Source organism: Sciurus vulgaris, assembly GCF_902686455.1.
Source record: "Sciurus vulgaris genome assembly, chromosome: 17".
Taxonomy (NCBI): Eukaryota; Metazoa; Chordata; class Mammalia; order Rodentia; family Sciuridae; genus Sciurus; species Sciurus vulgaris.
Window position 1 is genome coordinate 57,873,116 of NC_136478.1, and position 24,164 is coordinate 57,897,279.

Consider the following 24,164-nt stretch of genomic DNA (forward strand, 5'->3'; position numbering starts at 1 on the left):
GTGTTGATTTGTTCTTCTTTTCTAGGGTCTTAGGTGTAATATTAGGTCATTTATTTGTTGACTTTTGATTCTTTTAATGTATATTCAATGAACCTTCTTCTTAGCACTGTCTTCATGGTGTCCCACAGAATTTGATTTTTCATTGTTGTTCTCATTTACCTCTAAGTATTTTTCTATTTCCTCCCTGATTTTCTTTACCCATTTATCATTTAATAGCATGCTATTTAGTCTTGAGGTGTTGGAGTAGCTTCTATTTTATTTTATCATTGTATCTGGTTTCATTCCATTATGAATGCAGGGTACTATTTCTGTTTTTTTCGTGTTTGCTGAGAGGCGCTTTGTGGCATAACATATCATCTATTTTAGAGAAGGATCCATGTGCTGACAAGGAGAAATGTATTTGCTGGATGATGAATAAAATATTCTCTATATGTCCCTTAAGTCTAAATCATTGGTTGTAGGATTTATTTCTACAAATTCTTTATTGAGTTTTTGTTTGGAAGATCTATCCAGTGGTGAGAGAGGAGGGTTAAGGTCCCCTAGCGTTATTGTGTTATTTTCCATTGATTCTTGAAATTGAGAATGATTTGTTTGATGTATGTAGATGTTTCATTTTGGGGGCATATATACTTATGATTGTCATGTCTTGTTGGTGTATGAATTCCTTAAGCAGTATGAAATGTTCTTCTACATCCCTTCCGACTGATATTATTTTGACATCTACTTTGTCTAATATGAGGGTGGAAAGCCCTGCTTGTTTATTCAGTCCTTATGCGTGATGCTTTTTCCCATCCTTTCACCTTCAGTCTGTGGATGTGTTTTCCTATGAGCTGAGTCTCTCGAAAATAGTATATTGTTGTTTTTTTTTTTTTTAATCCAGTCTGTCTGTCTATGTTTTTTGATTGACGAACTTAGGTCATTAACACTCAGGGTTATTATTGGGATATGATTTGTATTCCTGGCCATTTTTATTTTTAACTTGACTTAATTTCTCCTTTGATTGACATTCCCTTTAGCGTAGTTCCTACCTTTGCTGGTTTTCATGTTTTTGTTTTCATTTCCTCCTCATGGAATATTTTCCCCAGAATTTTCTGTAGTGCAGGCTTTCTAGATATAAATTTTTTTAACTTTTCTTTTTTATGGAAGGTTTTTATTTAATCTTTAAATCTGCAGCTTTATTTTTCTGGATATGAAATCCTTCGTTTATTTCCATTTTCTTTCAGAACTTGTCTTACGTTATTCTAGAATCACTTGGCACTGAGGGTCTGGGTTGAGAAATCAGTTGAAATCTGAATTGGTTTCCCCCTATATGTAATTTGATTTTTTCTCTTGCATTCGTTAACATTCTATCCTTATTCTGTTAGTTATTCTCATTATAATGTGCCTTGGTGTGGGTCTGCTGTAACTTTGTACATTTGGGGTCCTATAAGTCTCCTGAACTTGATTTTCCATTTTGTTCTTTAGATTTGGGAATTTTGTTATATTATGTCTTTGAAAAGATTGTGCTTTCCTTTGGTTTATATCTCCATGCCTTAATCTATTTTGATAAATCTTAAATTTGGTCTTATCCCATTATCCCATACTTCCTGGAAGTTCTGTTCATGGTTTCTTACCATCTTCTCTCTGCAGATAACTTTATTTTTTTTTTCAGGTTTCAAGTGCACATTTTATTCACTATTTTTGATGACTATAAATAAGTGTTTCCATTATGGAAAAGAAAGCACAGCACATTTTCATGACTGGGGAATGGATTTTCTCAAATCATCTTCAATAGGGTAAAAACTTAAGAAAAAAAACCTGAATGTTGGAATTCAGTTCTTTATATAAAGTCCCTTATGAAAACATAACAGAATAAAAATAAACCCAAAAGGAGGGGCAGGGCAAAAGTAAAAAAGAAAAAGAAGAAAAAGAAAAGGGAAAAGAAATTAAGATGACTCGTTGCTTCTCCAATTTCTCCTGGGTCTCCTCTCCAGGCTCCTTGTTCTCCTCCTTCGCAGAACGAGCTTCCAGCTTTTCATTCATTATCATTTTTCAGCATTATCATTTTTTTCCCCAGTCCTACTTTTTCTTCTCTCTCTTCAATGGCTTTCCTGCATTCTTCAAATTTTGCTTTGAATTTTTGTGCATCCTCAGAGTTTAGGAAGTGGATGGAAAGCAGCTCCGACTTAGGGTACTCTCAGCAAAGTCAGCATGGGTTCCAAACCCAGGCGGTCCCTGCCGGCATTTGGCTTCAGTTCCATCTTTGGTGTGATATAGTGGCTGGTGCATATCTTCAGGGTCTTATCCCTCCTCATGAGAAGGCCAATGGTCCCCTTCTCCTTGTGTTTCAGGAGCTTGACATCGCCGGTGCCTTGTTCCTTCCCCTCTGGAAGATGGTTCTCTGAAGCAAATCGAAATAGCTTTGCTCGAATCTTAAAAAGTTCCTCTTCATCTTCCTCCGGCATTTTAATTTCTTGCTCAAGGAGCAAAACTATTGGCTCGAACTGGGGGTCGTGGTTGGACTCATCTGCATTCTCAGTAGAGGTATCACGGTCCTGATGAGGGTCCTTGGCAGCCGCTATGGGGACGAGGCAGCGGTGGCAGCTCAGCTGGTTCGTCCTCCCTGACTCCGCGGCCTCTAGGCGGCTAGTCGCAGCTTCTTTCCTCCACCTCTGGCGCCGCAGCCGCCCACCTGCCCGCTCTTCCCTCCACGGTAGATTCGAACCCATCTCTGACCCCCGCAGTGGGAAATGCGCCACCGTAACTTTATTTTCAAGAGTATATACTTTGTCTTCATTGTCTGAGGTTCTGTCTCCCAAGTGGTCTAGTTTTTTGGTGATACTTTCCACTGAATTTTTAATTTGGTTTATTGTTTCCTCCATTTCAAGGATTTCTGCTTGATTCCTTTTTATAATCTCTGCCTCTTTATTGAAGCGACCTTCCACTTCCTGTGTTTTCTCTCTAATGCCATTCTTTATTTTGAATATCATTCTAACTCTGAACTCTTTCTCTGAGATTTCTTCTACCATATTGTCTATGGATTGTATTGCTGGAACATCTTGGTTTGTTTGAGCTGTTTTGTCCCCTTGTTTTTTCATGTTGTTTGTGTGTCTTCTCATCTGGTATGGATCAGAGGCAGTACAGATTATACCCTGTAGAGTTATAGTGTGCCTGAAGTGTACCTCACCTCTAAGGGAGAGAAAAATTTTAACAGCACCCAGTGCAAATGATATACTACCTTAAACCAAATGGCTCCTATTAAGGCATTTACAGTTTTGTTACAATAAACAGAAATGAAGTGTTCAATTATTGTGTAAAATGTAAACAGTAAATTTGCTAAAAATGTTTACTGTTTTAAAAGATGAACAGAATAGAAGTAGTGTAATAGATAGAAGTAGTGTAAGATGTGATGTTTATGAAGGAGAGGGAGAGATGATGGAGGTAAAAATTTATAGGAAGAATAACAGAGGAATTCATAGAGGTTGGCTGTTAGTATGAGAGAAGTGAGGAAGAGAACCCAGGGAGACAGAGTTGACAGAAAAAGTATATACGGATTTTAAAAAAGTAAAAATATAAGAATACACCATCTGTAATATACTACTCCTACATCCCTTTCCTCAAGAAACTGATGAGTGAAAAATAATTGGATTCAATGATGGTAGAAGTGCGAGAGAGAGCGAAAGAAAAAGAAGTGGGAAAGTCTCAATAGAAAGTTGCATGATTGCTTCTGTTGACTTTGAAAAATTTTCTCATCTTCCCTTCTCCACCAATAGGTAGAGTTGTCCTAAGTTTCATATTAGCTGCAGTCCAGTGGGTGGCAGACTGTTTGGGTGGGAGAACCAATAGGAAGATGCCCTCACACTCTTTTCCAGTCTTTCCATCCTTCGTAACTGGCCCCTTCCATTCCTGCTTCTGTTCCTACTTCAAGACTCAGTGAGCTGGAGAGAGTCCAGTTTTCTCCGGGTTCTTCAACCTTGCCCCCCAGGGAACTGCCCCAGGTCTCTGGCTTTCCACAGGCTTGTCAGTCCCAGCCTGCCCCCTGCAGACCCAGCTGCAATCTGATGGACCTGTGCTTCAGCTTCCACTGGTCCTGTCTTACTGCAGTAGCAAGATCTCAATGCCCTTTCAATTGGCAGAGAAGCCGCCAGGGATTCTCTCACACAAAGGAGTGACCCTGCAGGGAGGCAGCCAGATGGCAGTCAATACCACACTTGACGGAAGACCTCATGTGCGACCGTACTTGCATGTACCCCAGTATATCTCCAGGTCCTGACTTGTGTTCCCAGACCAAGTTGGCAGCACGCTGAGCTTAAGCCGTTGGTGGTGATGGCTAAACTGCAGGCCCTGACTGGCGTCCCAAGATGGCACTTGCTGTGTAACCAATCCTGCGGGTACTGTGACAATGGACTTCCAGGCAATAGTGGGCAGAAAGTGAATCTGCTGACAATCTGTGGTGATCTGGAGGCTAAGGGCAGTGGATCAGTGGATGGAAGTTGATCAGTGAGTGATGTGGAGGTTAAAGGCAGTTGATGGGCAGGCAAGAGGTGGACAAATGGGCAAATGGCGGATGATAGGCAGTGGTCATTGAACGATCTGCACTGAAAAGGCTGGTAATATGCTGGTAGAGGGTGGGCGATCACAGAGTATGAAGGGAGGGTAAACAGTGGGGGATCCGTGGGCAGTGGTGACTGCCTTGCAGAGAAACGGTATTTCTTCTGCTTTAATCCAGAGTCACAGAGTGACAAGGAATGCAGCCTCCCTCTAGTCCACCATCTTGGATCTCCTCTCCCTCACTCTTCACTGTCACTGAATGTTGGTGTTGTGTCATATCCCCTAGTCTGATAATGTTCTCTGGTAGCTAAGTCTGTTAACTAATGAACAGATAAAAAGAGTGTGGCACATATAAGCAATGGAATATGCAGTCTAAAAAAGGCACCAGTTCTATCACTTATGGCAACATGGATGGACATTATAAGTGATATAGGCCAGCCGCTGGAAAACAAATGCTACACTTGCAGTGAAATATAGAAAAGTCAACATCAGAACAACAGAATAGTGCTTAACAGAGATCAGTGACGGTAGGGAGAGGAGAAGGAGGGAGCTTGGTCAATGGGTATGACTTTACAGTAGGTTGGAGGAACATGTCCTGGAGTTCCATGGCATGGTGTGTCACTATGGTTAAGATATATGAAGTATCATATATCTTGGATTAGTTAGAAGTTAGAAGTAAGGATTTTTAACAACTTTGTCCTTTATGGAATCTTGAAGTCATCAGGATGCTTCAAGTCACATAGTTTTACTTAGATATGAATCCGCATCGCCTACTCAGAGTTAATATTCACACTTACTGGTTTTCCCTATAACTATGCCAGTTTAAATCCCTTTCTATTTTATAAATGTTCTCTTGATTGCAAACATTGGATCTTTCCCTAGTGCAGAGTGCCATCCATGGCCTGCAAATTAAAAATCAGTCTTGGTTGAGCTATTAGACGTGGAAAACTGGCTCTCAGGAGCTGACAATTATGAGAAATGGTTCCAGATTGCCTGGAGTATGTGGTTTCCATGCAGTGGTTCACCGCCAGAAAATGTAGACCCTGGTGGAATGACCAGCTAGAGCAAAATGGCTTGTTTGACTCTAACCCATCCTGTTTCTCAAGGAAGAAGCTCCTACTGGCCCTCCTTTGATCTGTACTACTATAAATAGAGAGAATGTGGGCTCCTCCATTTTGTGAGAGCCAGTCCACTCAATTGGATGGCTCAATTGTTCATGCCCCTAATTCAAAAGAAAATTGTCTCTTGTCTTTCTTGATGATAAATAAATTTCTTAGTGAGGATTTCACAGCCAGCCCATCCCTCTGACAGGAAACCTTTCCTTGTCCACATGGGTGTACAATGAGAACTGTGCCCAAACAGGGACTGTTCAAGAAGAATGCAGAAGAGGTAGATTATAGGTGGGTGTTAACCCTCTCTTGTGGAAAGCATGCACATGTGAATAGCTCATTGAGACAAAGAGAGGGGAATTTTTCATAGTGTGACACTGTTAGGTCAGATTTAAGCAGCTGCTTGGGAGGGAGCAGGACAACGGGCAACCCACCGCAAGCACAGAGAGTGGGGCACCAGGCAGCCCATGTGTGCCAAAGAACCAATCAGACACCCCGTAGATAAACCTTAGTGGAGTCTTGCAACTGCCTGTCAATCAAGGGAATCCCCAGCCAACCCCAGGGGGCCCTAAATCCTTAAGCCTCCCTCCACCTATTCTGGCTTATAAAAGACCCTGGGCAGCCTGGGGGACACGTGCGATTTTCTCTGGCTCTCCGCCCTGACCTATACCCCAGGGTGCTAGGAATTTCACCTGAGAGACAAATTCCAATAAAGCTTTGCTTCGGCCATTTCTGTCCACTTTTGTTTGGCCACCAGCCCTCTCCCTTGAGCTTACGTTTGGTGCCCAAACTCGTGAGGGTTTTCAGGCCTCCCTTGTTGGGGTTGAGTTTCACCCTCTCCCTCAGAAAAAACAGGAGATTCTGTTCCATTCGGCTCTGTTCCGTTCCGCTTCATCCCATTTCTCTTTATCCGGCAACACATGGGGTACGTTCCCTGGGTTTTCCCTTTGGCCATTCTGATTTTTACTACCCAATAAACAAGGTCTTTCTGTAAGTCGCATGCGCCACAGACCCCCGTCTGTTCCGTTTGGGCTCTGGTAGCTGTGGAGACATCCTAACTTCCAGTTAGTCACCCCATTTATTCCATTCCGGACCCCTAAAGGTCAAAAGACGTTTTGGCTTTTGGCCTGTTTGCTGTTTTTCGGGTGTTCACAAGCGGGAATTGGGACACCATTTTCTGCTTCTGTGCACCCCCAAGTAAAACTGAATGGTTAATGAGAAACATTGGGATCCCCCCTAGACCCCTAAACTCCTTTGGGCTGCCTCTACCGTAATTTCACGAAATTAAGACTTGCCCAAGACTTATATCATAAAGGGCAATACGTTGTAGATAATGGCTCAAAATGGCCACCAGAGGGCACTCTTGACTTTCAAGTGCTGCAGGACAGAAAAGCAGCCAGACAATTTGCAAGCATTTTGGATTTTGTGCGCTTGCCCTGTCCTTTTTCCTACCTGTTCCATCACCCATGTTCTCCTCGCCAGGGATAGTCCCAAACTGCTCCCCCTCTTTACTCAGGCCAGACTTCCTCCTCCTCTTTCTCCTCCTTCTCCTTCCCTGGAAGGTCCCCCCTCCTCCCCACCTCTCTCCTCTCCTGTTAGCGCGCACACCTGATCTTATCAGCCCCTCCCCAACTCAACCCGGACTTCCTTTGTCCTCCCCCGCGGTTGCTGGTGCAGAGGGCATTGTGCAAATCCATGTCCCATTCTCACTCCAAGATCCTTCCCAGACTGAGAAGGGTCTTTCTCTGCTGACTCCTCTACTTATATTAAGGAATTTAGATATCTTTCCCAGACTTATGATCTCATCTGGCATGTCTTTCTTCCACTCTCTCCCCAGACTAACAACCCTACATTTAGAAGGCACCACAAGAACATGCCGACCAGGTCCACCTAATGAACATAACTCTTCCCACAAGTGCAAAGAGCCTTTTACCTGAACTCCAACAAAGTAATTATTAACGGTTGTGTCATTTTTCCAGGACTCTTTTTTTTTTTTTCTTAAATTTTTTATTTTTTGAGCTCATAACATTGATGTTTTTTAATCAGTCTTATTTTTATTCAACTTGATTTTTTGGACATCTGTTACATTACAATGGAAATTTCACCTATAAAAACTACAAGGCCTTTGTTTCTCTGTTATGTGTATAACGTGTTGTCTGTCTATGTGTGTCCAAAAATTGTGTGCATGATATCATGACTTACCTCACAAGTCTCCAGATGGTCAAGTTTAAGAATGTTAATTGATATTAATCAATTGTTTCTAGAACTTTTCTCCAACAGAAAAGAGATTGCAGATACTATTCAATAAACCTATCTGATATCTTGGTTTTTACAGTAAAATAAGGGTTTGACATGTGTGGGATGACTCAAATGTGTTTCTTGGAGACACCTGATTAATTTATAGGATCATATTAAATAGGTTCCTATCTTCTAGGTACACAAGTCTTTAATGCAGAAAACTTGTCAGACTGCTGTTCTCCACGCTGAGCTTGTCTGTGATGGTAATTTATATTTTTGATACAATGTTATATTATGTTAACTAATGTTTATATAGACTCTGGAAGCAAAATATGCAAAGTTTGTAAAATAACCATTAAGAAAGCATGTGAAGGGCAATAGTGAAAAATGGAACAATAGTGACTGAGATTGGGGTTTCTGATGACTCATGGCTGTGGCAGGCCCAATGCCTGGGAGTGTTCCTCTGCAGAAGCCTGGTTGCTGTGGCAATGCCCTGCCTAAGGAGACTCTGTGCAGAAGTCCTATCAGCTCTGACACTGATCTGAGGCACACAGCTCCTGGGCAGGAAGGAATTCTTTTGCTAGATGACCACAGTGTTTCCTCAGCTCCCTTCTCTGGTACCTGCCTTCCTTACAGTAACTTTGGACAGTGGACTTTCTTGAGAGTTACACAGAGTTCCTAACATTGCACTTTGCAGCTGTGAAAAAGTTACATTGATGTCCTAGTCTCTGTAATTTTTCTGAAAACAAAGAATAATGCTTACATAGTCTTTAACCTGATAATAAGAAATAAATAAATAAAGATTGCTGGTGTAACTCTTTAGATCTGCATTTCCATCAGAGAACAGAGCTCCATCTGATCCCAGGTTAATCTTTGAAATCTGTGTTTATAAATCTTTATTTTCTAATCCTCCTTTGCCCCTCACTGAACCTGAGAATTTTGTCATGCTGGTCATGGCAAAAGAGATAAAAATCAGCTTCAGAATTAGAACAATTTACCTAAGATTTGTGATAAGACTCTCCCTCCCACCCTGCTGCATGTTACAATGGCTCCAAAATAAGCCAAACTTTAACTCATTTAAAGTTGTGTTCAAATGATTGATGTTTGTTGTAAAGATTACTGTGATCTCAACAAGGGGTATAATGAATAACTCAGCCAAAATTCGAGATAGCTATTGCACAAACTGAAGGTTTTGCTGTTGGTGATTCCATTTTGTATTTTCCTTGTAAATTCTATAACCATAACGTGATTGATGTTTTGCAGAAGTACTACTTCAAGAACACACAACCTAGGTCACATGAAATAGTAAGCCATCACCTATAGGACAGATAATATACACCCCAGTTAGATAAAAGGGGGTGACTAACTGTAAAATTGTAGACATTGACATTAAAGCCCAATACTCTTACTTTATGACTGGTGAGACTAAATTGCTGGATGTTTAAAATCAAAGTTAAAGATTGAGATTAAAATACAGAGACCAAAACCAGTATTTGGCCCTTGCCCTCAGAGTCAGCCTGAATCCAGGGAACAAGAGAACCTCTCTAAGGAGTTTTGCAACTCTGGGCCACACGACCTCCTGGTCAGGGAGATTGATGAGGCCGCTGCAGGATGAAAAGCCAATCAGCACACGTGCTGCAGACGAGGGTCATTGGAAAAGGGAGACATCCCTGATGCTTCCCAGGGAAGCCACCTCATAGAGGAGACCCCTAGTGAATGGCACTAAAGGAGCTAAGAAGCTGCTCTTAAGTTCCCCATGAGTGACCCCTGTGGGAACTCAGCCGACTCTTAACAGACAGAAACAGGTCAATTTGACCAGCTTGGTCTTAAACACCTAACAAAACATTTAAAGCCAAAATATAACCATTCTTGGGCATTTAAAAGAAATAATAGTTGATATAACTTAAGATGTACACTTGTGTTAACCCCCTAGAATAAGTACAAACTGATAACTATCAAGAGAAACTGCTAGAGTAGGAGTTTTTGGTTAGTTTAAGGCCTACAGATCCTCCTAAGCTACACAGGTAGGCTCAATCTAGGTTTGCTAGTATGATTATCTAGCCCTAAGTTTCAGAAATATAGGGATCTCTACTAAACACAGGTTATACCAAAAAGAGGACTTGGTTATGCACTGCCACCCAAAAGCTAGAACTCCAGAAGGCAATAGAGGCATCTGCTGCCTCCCTGGCATCCCTACAAAGATGAATAACATCTATTGCTCAAGTTTCCTTGCAGAACTGTCGAGCACTAGATCTGACAGCTGACAAAGGGTGAACATATCTGTTCTTAAGAGAAGAATGCTGCTGCTACGTTAATGAAACTGGGCTGATGGAAAAAATGTTGAAATTCTCAGATGTCTAAATGAAAGACTGTGCAACAAGAATCAAATGGCCCCTGATCAGGGTGACTGAATTCTACTCTTGTCACCTGGCTGACCCCTATCCTTACTCCCATGTCAGTGATAGGTCTCCTACTAACAAGTACTCCCTGTCTTCTCAGGGTTGCTCAGAACCACATGAGTGAGGTTACCAGGGTGATATACAACCAGATGCTCCTACACCCTATGGTTGCCTCCTCATCGTCCTAGTACCCAAACCTTTCTTTCCCAATGGTGCCCCCTAACATGCAGGCAGTAGCCAGATGGACTCTGGTGACCTTTATCACCAAAAAAGGTTGGGATGTTAGGTTGGGACTTAAATGGCTGCCTGGGAGGGAGTAGAATAAATAAGTCAGTGAGCCAAGAGCAACCAATCAAATGCACAGGTAAACCCCACTGACCCTCCTGTCAGGACCTCCTGTCTATTCTGGCCTATAAGGAACCTGGGCAGCTGGGGTCACATGCGATTTTCTCTGGCTCTCCACCCTGACCTGTACCCTGGAAGGCTGGGAATCTTGCCCAAGAGTCAAATTCCAACAAAGCTTGCTTTGGCCATTTCTGTCTGCTTTTGTTTGGTCACCAGCCCTCGCCCTGGAGCTTACAACAATGACTATATTTGCATTTCAAAGCTTACAGTTCAATGAGCATGCTCACATTTTAAATTAAAATAAAAATGAATCCATGTAATTTTAATTCACTTGAATTAATGAGTTTTAATATATATTGGGTAAACAATTAAAAATTAAAAAGGCTTCCTTATACCTATTAACTCACATTTTTCCAGGCAAAAATGTTTTTTAATTAATTGACATTTTTCTAGATGGTCAAATAAATAATAGAATTGCTAAATTCTACAGTATTTAAGATCTATATCCCTTGTTTCTAATGATTTTTTTAACGGGAAAGAAATTATTAATATTATTATTTACATTTATTTAATATCGACTTTTGCAATGAGAATAAACAAATTTAATTTGAGGTAAATAAAATTAATTAAGCTTTTATCACAGGAGATACTAATTGATTTATAAGAATGGGATGCTAAAAGATTATCGATTGGAACCTTGTCTACTAAATATGAAAATATCAGATACTCTTAATTAAAATATATTTAAACATTAGTCATATTTGTAATTTTGTTAATATAAAAAAGGTCTAAAATTCCTTTATTCTCTATGTCCTCATTGAGAACCAATATACTTTATCAGTTATGATATGTAAGTGTCTAAAAATTTTTTTTCACCTGATAAAAATGAAAGACTATAGCATGTTGAATAGATTAAAACAAAATTTGTACACAATAATTTTCAAAAGATTTACATAGCATTGCATTGGCTATATATAATTGACTATTTATGTAATTATTGGCTGTATATAACTAAAACAATCAGCTAAGGTATTGAAAAATTTTTATTCTTTAAATTCTATTATAAATCTATGTTTCTATCATAAAACCTATTTACAAATATAATTGAACCTTCTAACTGAAGGATAGAAGAAAATGAATATACTTAAAACATTAATTTCTCATTCTAATAAAATAATTTCTTATGCCTGTTGAATTTATATTAAAAAAAGAGACTAATTTCAAGATATTATGGTTTCTACAATTTGGTTAAACAATAGCTGTTATTTTAAAATACCACCTTGCATTCCAGATTTCATATTTCTCTTTAAAAGATTAATATGAAAACATCAAAGGCTATATTTTAATTAAGCATGATAATTAATACTGACTTATTATGTTAATTATATTCTTGTTTTCCAGATATAAAAGTCTTTAAAATATTAGATTTACAGGGACATGTTATTAAGCTGATGCTCCCCAAACTGAAGCTTTTTCAATAATGGTGTCTTGCAAACTTCTAAAATAATAACAAATGAATTAAAAAATTTGTTATCAGATTTAATATTTCAAAATTAAATGAATATAAGTTATACACTTTTTATATTACTCTCTACACTAAGAAGTAAACTTAGCTATATTTTTTAGAAGACATTCAAGGGATACTGACTTATTTAAAGTCTAACAATATGGCATATGGAAGTATTTTGACACCTTCCCCAAAGGGGGGAATGAAAGCTCTTGGCTTGTCTGTTCATGTTTTCAGATGATATTAGATTATGCTACTTAATTTATATTAATCCAAAGAATTATACAAGGAAATTTTGTAAAATAATATTCAGATAAAGAGGCTAAAGATGGTTTCAAAATTAAGGTACATTCTCTAGATTTTGTCAAGATACCTACTGAAGAAAGATTAAGTATACATAAAAAGAAATTTTTTTGAAGTTCTAACAACTGTTATTAACATTTACTACATCTTGTAAACTGCTTTTTATACATAAATCAGAGATATACATATTTTATACATACAGAATTATATTGTTAATTTTAAAGCTTATAACATTGTTTTAGATTACACATAATTAGTATTCTTTTACAACATTACTTTTAATGCCAGGTTTTTGTCATACAGTTCAATTATCCAAAACCCTATGTTGACATTTGGATTAGTTTTCCTACTTTAAAAATGAGGTTATTAAAGATATTCATACAACTATATCTTTATACATAGAGATTGTCTTTCCATAAGATTCCTTAAAACACAATTGTTTTTCCATTCATCAATTGAAGGGCATCTAGGTTGGTTCCACAATCTGACTATTGTGAATTGAGAGCTATGAACATTGATGTGGCTGCATCTCTGCAGTGTGCTGATTTTAAGTCCTTTATGTATAGACCAAGGAGTGGGATAGCTGGGTCAAATGGTGGTTCCATTCCAAGTTTTCTAAGGAATCTCCATACTGCTTTCCAGAGTGGCTGCACTAATTTGCAACCCCACCAGCAATGCATGAATGTGCCTTTTTCCCCACATCCTCTCCAACACCTATTGTTGCTTGTGTTCTTGATATTGGAGAATACCATGCTAAGCGAGATAAGCCAATCTCAAAAAACCAAAGGACGAATGATCTCCCTGATAAGCGGATGATGACACATAGTGGGGGGTTGGAGGGAGGTAAGAATGGAGGAAGGAGGGAATGTATAGAGGGAAAAGAGGGGTGAGAGGGGTGGGGGGGAGGAAAAAATAACAGAATGAATCAAACACTATTATCCTATGTAAAAGCATGACTACACAAATGATATGCCTTTACTTCATGTACAGAAAAACAGTATGTATCCCATTTGTGTACAATAAAAATAAATTAAAAAAACACAATTGTTAAATCAAAGACATAAATTTTAAGAATTTTTAAAAGTTTATTAAATCGCTATCCTGACAGACACTACCAATTCTAATACTTTGTTAATTTATAATAATAAGGCCATTATCTATGAATACACAGGTCATGAGACTAATTTTCAATGTCTGTACTGACTGCATTTTATAGTTTTGTAACCCAGTCCACTATCTATGACAAAATCAAATCCTATATTTGGTGGAAACTGGGCTTTTTTTTTTTTTTATTGTAATGCCCTTTTCAACTTATAACATTGACTTTAACAGTAGGTAACTTTTATCAATCTTCCTGGCCAAATGGAAATATTTATTAAGTCACTTCTTATGGTTTAAATATTTGTACAATGCTAGACCATTGTCTACAATTTAAAGTTAATAATGCTCCAGTTTATAGCAATCTTTTTCTACAAATAAATGAAAATAAAAAGAGGGAAACAGATTCCTATGTAAACACACAATTTCAAAATACATTGTTTAAAAATTATGATATTAGGAGTTTCACCACTGCTGAATGACACATGGAAGAAAAGAATGCACCAGGTTTTACAATAAGGAGATCTTAAATCTCCAATCACAATATTTATATGTTGGCTCTATTGAGATCTCAGGTAAGTAAAATATATGGGAAATCTGTTGGGCCCATTTCCCAGATCTACCTTTAATACATCCAATGATGTGGCCTGGAGAATCAATCTCAAATCTCAGTGTTTACTGATGGTATTCATATGATGGGTGGTTTCACAGATACTCACATTACACACCCATCCACAAGACTGGATTTTGACTATACTGCCTGCAATGGAAACTTGTCTATATTCTGGTCCCATGATAGACTCTGATTGTCTAGATGTGACTATTAAGAACAAAACAGCTTAAGGAATACCTAGGCCAGCCAATTATACTGGCCCTTGAAACTTAGGATTGTATGTTCAGTTATTAGAATGGGACTTTCTCATGTAAAGCTAGTCATTTCTGTGAAACATACACCAATATCTTACTGCCTTAATTGTTTTGTGATAGAATTTGACACTTTTCCTAAATGGATAAAATATACAAATGTCTTGCCAATGCTACATCTTATCTCTAAATAAAGGTGGTGGATATGTTTTTGGGTTGACCTTAAAAAATTGATGGAAGATGGTTATATCAAAATATTTTCCTCTAGAAGATTCAAAGCCAGCTAGGTCTAACATGGCCATATTGCCACTAAGTGTTTCACTTTTATTTCTTAAAAGAAATTTACAAGCAGCCATGTTTGATCTAAATCTTTACTGCTAAGAAAGATCTAAGGAACTAGGTAAATAAATGAGTTGTTTAAAACTATTTTCAGAATATAAAACTAAGATCAGATATAAAATTGTTTCTTTGATGATAATTTGGTTCATATATATTTTAATGTATTCTTTAGGTTTCTATTTGTTCCTACATTCATTATATCTAGGGGCATGATTGTTCTTTTAAGATGCTAGCCCCTGAAAGTTAAGTATTGATAGAATGATTGAGTTAACTTGAATGCTTTAACAGCTACTATTTCAAATATCAGTGATGAGCATTTTGCTGTCAGATTTAAGCTTAAATGCTATAATGAGTGTAAGCATGCATGATTTTACCACTAAATATCATAGTTCCCAATGGGACTACGAGATAATTAAGTATCATCTAATGGACATTTGACATGGCATTAATAATAGCCTAGACTTTGTAAAATCACATCACCATGTGCAGGATATTCATAAGACAGAATTGATCTCATGGACTTTGCATTCCTGGTTGATCAGATATTTCCTAAACTGAAAGGTATTAGAATAATATGTTTGCTACTAATTATTTTTGTGTCATGGTGATAGGTTACCATACCCTCAGAACCAAGAGCCAGGACCTTGGAGCAGCCCTCTGAGCCGGGACCTTGGAGCAGCCCTCTGAGCCGGGACCTTGGAGCAGCCCTCTGAGCCGGGACCTTGGAGTTGTTCTCAGAATCAAGATCTGGACCCTTATCAAAACTGCCCATCATTTGCATTTTAGAATATTAAGAGGGGGCAGATGGGGGAAGCCATCATTATTTAGCAGAATCAGACTAGGTTGAGCCATGTGATGCAGAGGCCTGGCTTCTAGGAACTGCTGAGAAGAACGTGGCACTGGGTGGGAGTGGTTCCTGTCTCCTTCTGGAATTTTCCCTCTAAGAGGATCCCTCCCCTAACTCCACCCTATCCTGTCCATCACAGAAGAAGCTTCTCCTAGTCCTTGCTCTCTTTTACCTGCATTTTATAAATAAAGGAGAATTGGGCGACTTGGTTGTTGTAAAGAGGTCAGAGTAGGTATCCAGGCCCGACACACCCCCTCTTATAAAAAGAGTATTGGCTCTCATGTGTTTATTAAGTATATAAGTTTTTTGGTTAATAGGAAAATAGCCAACATCCTCCTCTGGCAGTCAACCCTTTCCTCCTCCACGCGGGATGTGGCAGAGAGGAGCCCGACAATAGTGCATACCCAATACATAATGGTTGAAAGAAATAATAAGGAATGAGTAGCATACCTGCACAATATCCTGTTTTACAGACAGGAATTTTAAAAAGCCCTGACATTGTTACCCAGTATGAAAGTGGTAGGGTGGAATGGAAGCTAAAGATATGCCCAAAAAACATATCCTCACTGATGTGATCACAGTATTATTTTATGTATCATGTAAATTAATTTTCACAGAGTAGACAAAGCTAATTAACAAAATATAAAATATCTAAACTAACATATTCTATGCATGTATACACTGTACTCATGTGAATGTAAAGTAGCAGAATGTCTAACATGTGGTTGCTGTCCTGTAAACACTCATTCTTACTCCCATGTTCATTGTTACCTTCATGATCAGACAATCTTCACTGATTTCCTCTGCTAGGCTCTGCTCTCCCACTGAGCAACATCCACAGCCCAATTCTCTGTTTTATCCCTCTGTGCTCCATGTGTATTGTGTGCAGAAATCCTGACCACTAGCATATCTTTTGAAGCATTTGGTAGATTTATTCCATGGTTCACCATTCCAGATACATGTGAACTGGAGGAATTTTGGAAAAACAGGTTCTGCCATCACTTGCACTAGACATTTTCAATAGGCCTGAATCCAAGGGTGTTGATGTGATTCATCTTTCCTCACAGGAAGGAGGCCTGACAATGTCTCCTAGCAAATAACCTCCTCTCTACCTTCTCTGATTTGGTCTTTCTTTGGGTATCTCTTTCTTTAGGTAAGGTCTCTACGGTAAGTCAGCAGTGGAGTAACCCAGACATGACCATCTCCAAAACCACCCTTCTCTCCAACACGGGATCTACTTTCAACAGGTACCTGAAGTGAGAATTAGTACCACAGAAACATATTTTCCATAAAGACATGGAATGGGCCATGAATGATTAAAGTTGATGTGGTCAAACACCTTCTCTCTTAGTGCCAGGTGGTAAAGACAAGAGTGCCCTTCATGTATTTTCATACAATTTGAAACCAGAGCATTTACCTTTCCTTGTCAATGAGAAAATTTCAGGCAATATTTTATAATTGGACATCTTGTTTAGTTTCATGACGTGGAAGGAGCTATAGGTGAGGACTGAATCCAGTTCTTCTGGATTTAACTTCTTTCCCAGGAATTGACAGATCTTCTCTATGGTGCTTCTTGGGTCCTAAAATGTAAAGATCAAGAGTGAGGCTGTGAAAGGGAAAGACAGCAAACATGGGAGGATTGGAATGGGAGTGTTAGGAGGGATGTGGGGAGAAAGAGGAGAGGAAGATGTATCCAAATGGGAAAAGACTGAGATGGATTCCAGAAAGAGGGAGAAAGAGAAATGGACAAGAGGAGGGGCATGAATTATGTGTGGGATGTGAAGGTCAGGATGGGTTTCCCAGTGGAGTTGAGTTCAGGAAATCCCAGGGGCAGATGTTGGGATTTCTAAAGAGACTCCTAAGAGTGCAAGATAAGTCCAGGGAACAAAGCCCCTGAAAATTTATCCTTACCCCTAATGATACCATGTCCCATAACTGGTGCTTGCATAACACATAGGGCTTTGGAATGCCTTCCTAAACTCAATCCCCATAATTATTGATGTATATTCCTGGGAGATCACTGAGAAAATAGATCTTTTAAGAAGAAATAATTTGCTTGGAGTCCCAGCCCTTCCGACTAGAACAATTCTGCTTTATTATTAGTTCCTCCCCCCAGCCCTAGTTACTGTATAATAAGAAGACACACAATTGTGACAATATTTTAAAATGAGTGTTGTGTGATTTTGGGGAGAATTACAGGGAAGAGTGGGAGCTTGCTGCTGAGATAGGTGAAGGTGGCATCCAGGGCTTCTTGGTGAGAACTGACTTCATGCTGAGAACACAGGAGAACATGAAGTAGCTGCAGGAAGGAGACTGGAGTCCTTGCTCCAGGGGAAGCAGATGCCTGTGCCTATGGCATCTTCTCTGTTCCCAAGACACCACTATCAGGCCCAGTGTTTTCTAAAGGTCTGTTGAGTCTTCTAGTTTTTCTTACATTGTTTAACAAGCCTGAAAAAAAAAATTGAAAAATTTCAAAGTTTTCAATTATGCCTGGATCTAGTAAAGTCACACAGAGAACTGTGCAGCTTTGTGCAGTTCAGTGTGGCATTTTTCTGCACCACAAGTAAAAGAAACATAGAATAAGTACCTACTCATTGTGCGACCACCCAATCAGTGTAAGTGGCATGTCTGCACACTCAGAACTTGGGAACATTCAATAGCTTCTCCATTTGCTATTTTGAAAGGCACACTGACTGTCACCCACAGTCACCATCCTGTGCTCAGATCATTAGAGGTCTTCCTGAGACCCAGCTCTACCTGGACCCAGCCCACCAGTGCTGAGCACCATCTGCAGACCTTTCCTGTCACTCCAGCCCCTGACCTCTCAGAAGAGTCACTTCTCAACTTCATGTTACCTCATCAGAAAAGGGGAGAAGCCAGAGAGATGGACACACTCTGGGGTAGTGCTTTCTGCCCGTCTCTTGGGGTGAGTTGGTTCCTGTCAGCATCCTGAGTTCTGCACACAGAAATCTTGACAGGCACTGGTGCTAGCACCCTGCCTCGGTGTGTGGGAGGCCCCTTTAGATGTTCCTAGATGAAACCAAGGACAAGGCATGGAGAAAGCGTGGAACTTGGGGAGGGTCAAGCAGAAACAGGGCAAGGGAGACCCAGGGCTTGTCTACTCCCAGTGACCTCCAGGAGGCTGTGCTTTGACAGGGAGACACTGAGGACTAGGATCTTTATGTAGCACAAGGGTTGTGGGGAGCAGTGGGTGCTGACCATGAGAGGCTACTCACCTCCTGCAGCTCTTCATAACTCAGCAGCAGGACATTCTCCCTGTCTCTCGTGGACATTCAGTCACGAATGTCCTTGAACCATGATCACCACTTCAATAGAATTTGCCTTGACAGTGGAACTTGGCTGAACATTATAAAGGCTATGTTTGTCAAACACAAAGCTAACATCACACTAAATGGAGAACAACTGGAAGCATTTTGACTAAAATCAGGAAACAGACAAGGATATCTGTTCTCACCACTCCCATTCAAAAGAGGTCTTGAAACTGTAGCCTGAGGAATCAGGCAGGAGAAGGGAATCAAAAATAACAAGTAGGAAGGAAAGAATCCAAATCATCACTGTTTACAGATGATATGATACTATGATTTGATGACCCAAAAAATACTCCACATAATCTTGTAGAACTGATTACCAAATTCAGAAAAGTAGCAGGTTACAAAATCAACATAAAAAAAATCAAGGTCTCTTCTTTCTAACCATAATGAATCTGCTGAGGAAGAAATCAGGAATACAATTCCATTCACAATGGTCTCAAAACCAGGTGTGGTGACACATACCTGTAATCCCAGCAGCTCATGAGGCTGAGGCAGAAGGGTCACAAGTTCAAAACCAGCCTGAACAACTCAGCAAGGCCCTAAACAACTCAGTGAGCTCTTGTCTATAGATAAAATATAAAGGGCTGGGAATGTGACTAAGTGGTTAAGCACCCCTGAGTTCAATCCCTGATACAAAAACAAAACAAAACAAAACAAAAAAACCATGAAATACCCTAGATGGAATCTACCCAAAGAGGAGAAAGACATCTTACAATGAAAATTATAGTACACTGAAGAAAGAAATCGAAGACCAAAAAGATGTTGAAAAGCCCTCCCATGTTCTTGGATAGCCAGAAGCAAAGTTGCCGTATAACTAAAAGAAATCTATAGAGTCAATGCAATCCCCATTAAATACCAATGACATTCTTCATAGACACAGAAGAAACAGTCCCAAAATGGAAATGACAAGCAAAAATCCACAGCCATTCTGAGCAGTGATAACAATGATGAAGAGCTGGCATGTGGCTCAGTGGCAGAGCGTTTGAATGGCATGTGCTGGGCCCTGGTCTAGTCCCCAACACACACACTCACACACAAAGAGTAAGGCTGAAGGTGTCACATTCCAACGTCTTCCCAGTCTCAAATCATACTAAAGAGGTGTAGTCACAGAAAAATTGAACTAATGTCAGAACAGTCACATAGATCAATTATATCATTTGCAGGAAAAAGATTTGAATGGGAGAACGACATGCTAATTGAAACAAGCTAGATTTACAAGTTCAAGTGTTGTATGTTTTCTCTCATATGTGGAAAGTATACAGAAAAAAATATAAAAGGGATACCAGGAAATTAGGAAACAGACCAGCATAGAGGAGGCAGATCTATATGTTCAAGAGCACTTACCACTTCCTTGGATGAACCGTTTTAAATACTGTTCCATGATATATAGCACCTTAAATTACGGAAAACGTGAGAATGGAAACTCAGTCTCAATTTTTCATTTTCCACCTTGATCAGGATCTTTACACTGGCAGTTTTTACTGAATCTCTATTAAATATTAGGGGGTTTCTTAAATGAATTATTTATAGCATTCGTTAATCAAATAGACATTTAAAGTTCCTATTATACATTCAAAAGCTAGAAATGGAAGAGGAATACCTTTCTCTTCTTTCTGGGATATTAGAATACTCAAAATGGGAAGCTGCTGTAAAATTTTTAAATGGTAAGTGGTGAGGTATTTGTACACTTTCCCATAATGATCACTAACAGTAGAATGAATTAAGAAATTATGATATATTCAGATACATAACAATATACATTCATACACTTAAGATTATTGAGAAATCTCACAGATACTACATTAATATAGCACAAATGCATTTATACAAAATTCAAGAATAAGCAAACTCATCTGTAGCTGTATTCCAGGGTGTGTTTCCCTCAGTTCATGGGCACTGATTGGTAGAGGGGCATGGGGAATCTTTCTGGACTGTCAAAATATTCTAAGTCTGGACCAGATGATAGTTGCCCAAGTTTGTATGTATGTACATATTAAGTGGTTGGTGTTTATGATCAGTGAGTGCACACATACACACACACACAGACACACACCACTGGGTACTTGAACACCAGAATTTGGTGTTGTGTTTGCACAAACTCTCTTGGTGTTATTATTGGAGGTCTTATGTCTCCTTAGGCCTCAGTTTAACAGACAGGAGACATGCAAATGTGTCTACTGGATCATCCTCACTGTGAGGCACTTTATGACATTTCCAAGACAGGAGATTATTAATCTAGGTTTCCTGGTGTTGTTTAAAGAAAAATATAAACAACTTCAAAAGTCAACAGACACTTTAAGAAAGTATCCTTCTAAAAATAGTCTGTTGCACCTTAGATCTTGGATATCCATGGTCCATGCTGATCATCCATTAGCCACAGGGAGACTGGAGTGGCTGCCAATCACAAAGCACAGCGACATGCTTTGGACTATGGTGGTTAGAATAGTGAACCAGGCTCTTGAGTTGTCCTGGGATTTATGCCTTATCAGTGTATGCATGCTTTACTTGCCATACAAGGAACACTGACTTGGGTGCTTCCACTTACCTGCAGGAGGTCTTATTGAATTAATATTGGCCAACATCTTTAAGAGCTGCAAAGGATGGATACTCTAGTGTAGATGCAGTTGTACATTCTGGTTAACATAACATAATCCTGGCATTGGCCAGTCATGTTACCCCTGAATTCAAGCTAGCTAATGTGTGCAATGGTTCACATCCTTGCACTCAGGTGGGGTCTGAGTTGGGGCCTTATCAGCCTCACCCAATGTCTGAGAATCTCGGGTCTTTTCCAACCTACCCTATGAGCAGACACCCCAGCAAGATCTGCAGGGGTTATCTAGGCACATAAAAGGGCAAAAAGCATTGATGAAATATTTGGCATTGACCTTTGCCTTGGAAGTGAAGAAAGACGTGGGGAAGAGATGCAAGGGAAGGCAAGAGAGCAGGAGCCATGGGCCTTCTCTCTCATTTAGCAATTTGTAACCCACATCTTTTTTTAACCAGGGTGAGCATTACCAGATGGGCACAGATTGAATCCACTTGGTATCCCCTTTGGAGTGAATCAGGCAGAGAATTTCCATCAACCAATGGGATCCTAGATAAGGAAGTGATCACTCATTTCAACCTGACCTGTGAACAAAAAATTATGATAAAATCAATAACAGAAACACAACCATATATCCATAATAAGCTTGCAGTTGGGTAGTGCTAATCAGTGTTAAGCATGTTCCTGTTGTTGCATGTTCCTGTAGTAAATGTCCAAAACTGTCATCTTGAACAAATGAAATTCTCTGCTTCTTAATAGCATTTCATGACTTATTGCAGCTTTCAGTCACTGGATACACCACAGGTTTCTGTTTCTATGAACTTAACTATACTAGGTGCTTTGTACCAGTGGAATCATAGTATTTGTCCTTTTGTGCCCCACATACTGTATTTAGCATGAAGCCTTCAGGATGGAATTATGTTGCAGATGGTTTATGAATATTTTTCCTTGCAAAGGCTGAATTTTATTCCATTGTAACAACATGCCACACCTTGTTTATGCATTCACCCATCAATGGATTTGAGGTTGCTTCCACCTCTTGGCTCTTTGCTGAGATCCTTTTATGATGTTCTCACATCCTTGACTTTCCAGCACCCTGCCCTACAAATGCCTTGTCCAAAATCCTCACCCAGTTTGCACTGCTCCTGCCCCTAGCCCCACTTCCATAGGTGCAAGATGCATGTCCTTTCAGGCCCTTGCATTTTCCTGACTCATTTCTCATTCCGAGCCATTTTCCAGCTGACTATCCTACTCTAAAATACCCCTCTTCTCCTTGTGACCTCCTATTCAGTCCTTTCATTTACACTAAGCTGCTCTTCTGCTATGAGGTCTTCACTGGTCATCCTCACCACTCCTTCCCCCATGCCACCACACAAACACCTGAACCTGCTCATAATGCACTCCTCTATCTTCCTCCAAATCCTCAGATGATCCCTGCTGAGCACTCATGTCACACTGCACTTGTCTGAATGGAAGTGGCTGGGGCACTGCCCCGTCCTCCCAAAGCAGGGCTCGTTGGCATCTAGAGCACATTCCATCCATCTGCTGAGTGAGCGAGGGACACAGCCCTCGCCTTTCTCCTGGGTGGTTCCTGTCCTGATTCCTTACCTGACTTAGGGTGAGACACCATTACTGTATCTTCATCTTTTATCACAAACTTAGTACAAGCTTCTTTTATAACTTCAGAGCTGTAACCCACAATAGGGAAAGGTAACCCTTCAAACCATACGTGGTCATCTGTCATGAAGATGAGTTCTGTGGGTGTGGGTCTAGGGTCCAGCTGCAGCCACCATTGGAAGTTGTTTGAGATACTGGAGGACTAGACATTAGAGGAAAGTCCAAAAAAATCATTAACTTTTTTGTTGCCAAATTAACTGGTTGATGAAAAAAATTGTGACTGTTGATCCAAAGTTTCATTGTATTGAGCAATTTTGGACTCATTCAGAGAACACCAGCATGGTGATCATGGGCATGAATTCATGGGCAGGACCCCACTGCAAGTGCTGCAAAATAACACCACTGAGCAATCCCTGGGACCTGAAGAAAGCCATTTGTTTCCCTTTATTTGCATTTTGAAGAGTTTTCAGAATAGAATGTATAAATACATTGTATCAATAATACCCTGGAAAGATGGACTGAAAACTCTGAGCCTAAAGGACCAGAACCTGCTTTAGAGTAACCCTATATGGGGGTGAACTGTAACTAGACTCCAGGGTTCAGTCCTCCTTTACCTTCTGATTAATGCATGGGAATGAGTTTCATGCTGTCAGGATTTAAGAGAATTTTCATATCTACCACATCAATGATCCACAAAAGTCTGGTTACATCCTTGGTCTATAACTTTTAATTCCCAGTAGACTCTGGGGGCCAAAAACTTCATATAGTCAAGTAACATGCCAAGTCCAGGGAGCCCATAAACAGCAATCTACTGAAGCCAGGAACACTTCAGAAAATACCTACATTTTTATCACTTCCCCAGGGGCTTCTCTCAGCTCAAATGAGAACCAGCTGATGAATGATGTCAACTCACATTGAATGCAATGGTGTTTCATGTAGAATATTTGGTCATCAAGAGCAAAAACAGTTTCCACTCTTCCTGACATTCCAGGGTGTATTACTAGACTGAGCACTTGTGTAGTCAACTGGGAGATGTTGATCCCAAATCTAAATCTGATGTGGCACAGCTGCTGTGTGCATCCTGGGGAGAA

At 39.8% G+C, this 24,164-nt stretch overlaps 1 protein-coding gene and 2 pseudogenes across 3 annotated transcripts in view; all 3 read right to left on the reverse strand.

The window, feature by feature from the left end:
• The window catches only part of LOC306647702 (3-beta-hydroxysteroid sulfotransferase-like), a 39,742-nt pseudogene extending 16,837 nt beyond the window's left edge, over positions 1 to 22,905 (reverse strand). The window contains exons 1-3 of the transcript XR_013766949.1: positions 22,806 to 22,905; positions 21,899 to 22,005; positions 16,997 to 17,159 (exon numbers count right to left, since the gene is read on the reverse strand). The product of XR_013766949.1 is annotated as a 3-beta-hydroxysteroid sulfotransferase-like (transcript). The remainder of the gene's footprint in view (positions 1 to 16,996; positions 17,160 to 21,898; positions 22,006 to 22,805) is intronic.
• Positions 1 to 23,184, reverse strand: part of LOC306648756 (sulfotransferase 2A1-like) — a 129,579-nt gene extending 106,395 nt beyond the window's left edge. The window contains exon 1 of the mRNA XM_079119065.1: positions 23,065 to 23,184. Coding sequence (XP_078975191.1) covers positions 23,065 to 23,086 — 22 coding nt within the window. The 5' untranslated portion in view covers positions 23,087 to 23,184. The remainder of the gene's footprint in view (positions 1 to 23,064) is intronic.
• LOC306648751 lies at positions 1,161 to 4,108 on the reverse strand (annotated as a pseudogene). Its single transcript has one exon. The product of its transcript is annotated as an uncharacterized misc_RNA (transcript).
• Positions 23,185 to 24,164: the final 980 nt, after the last annotated feature.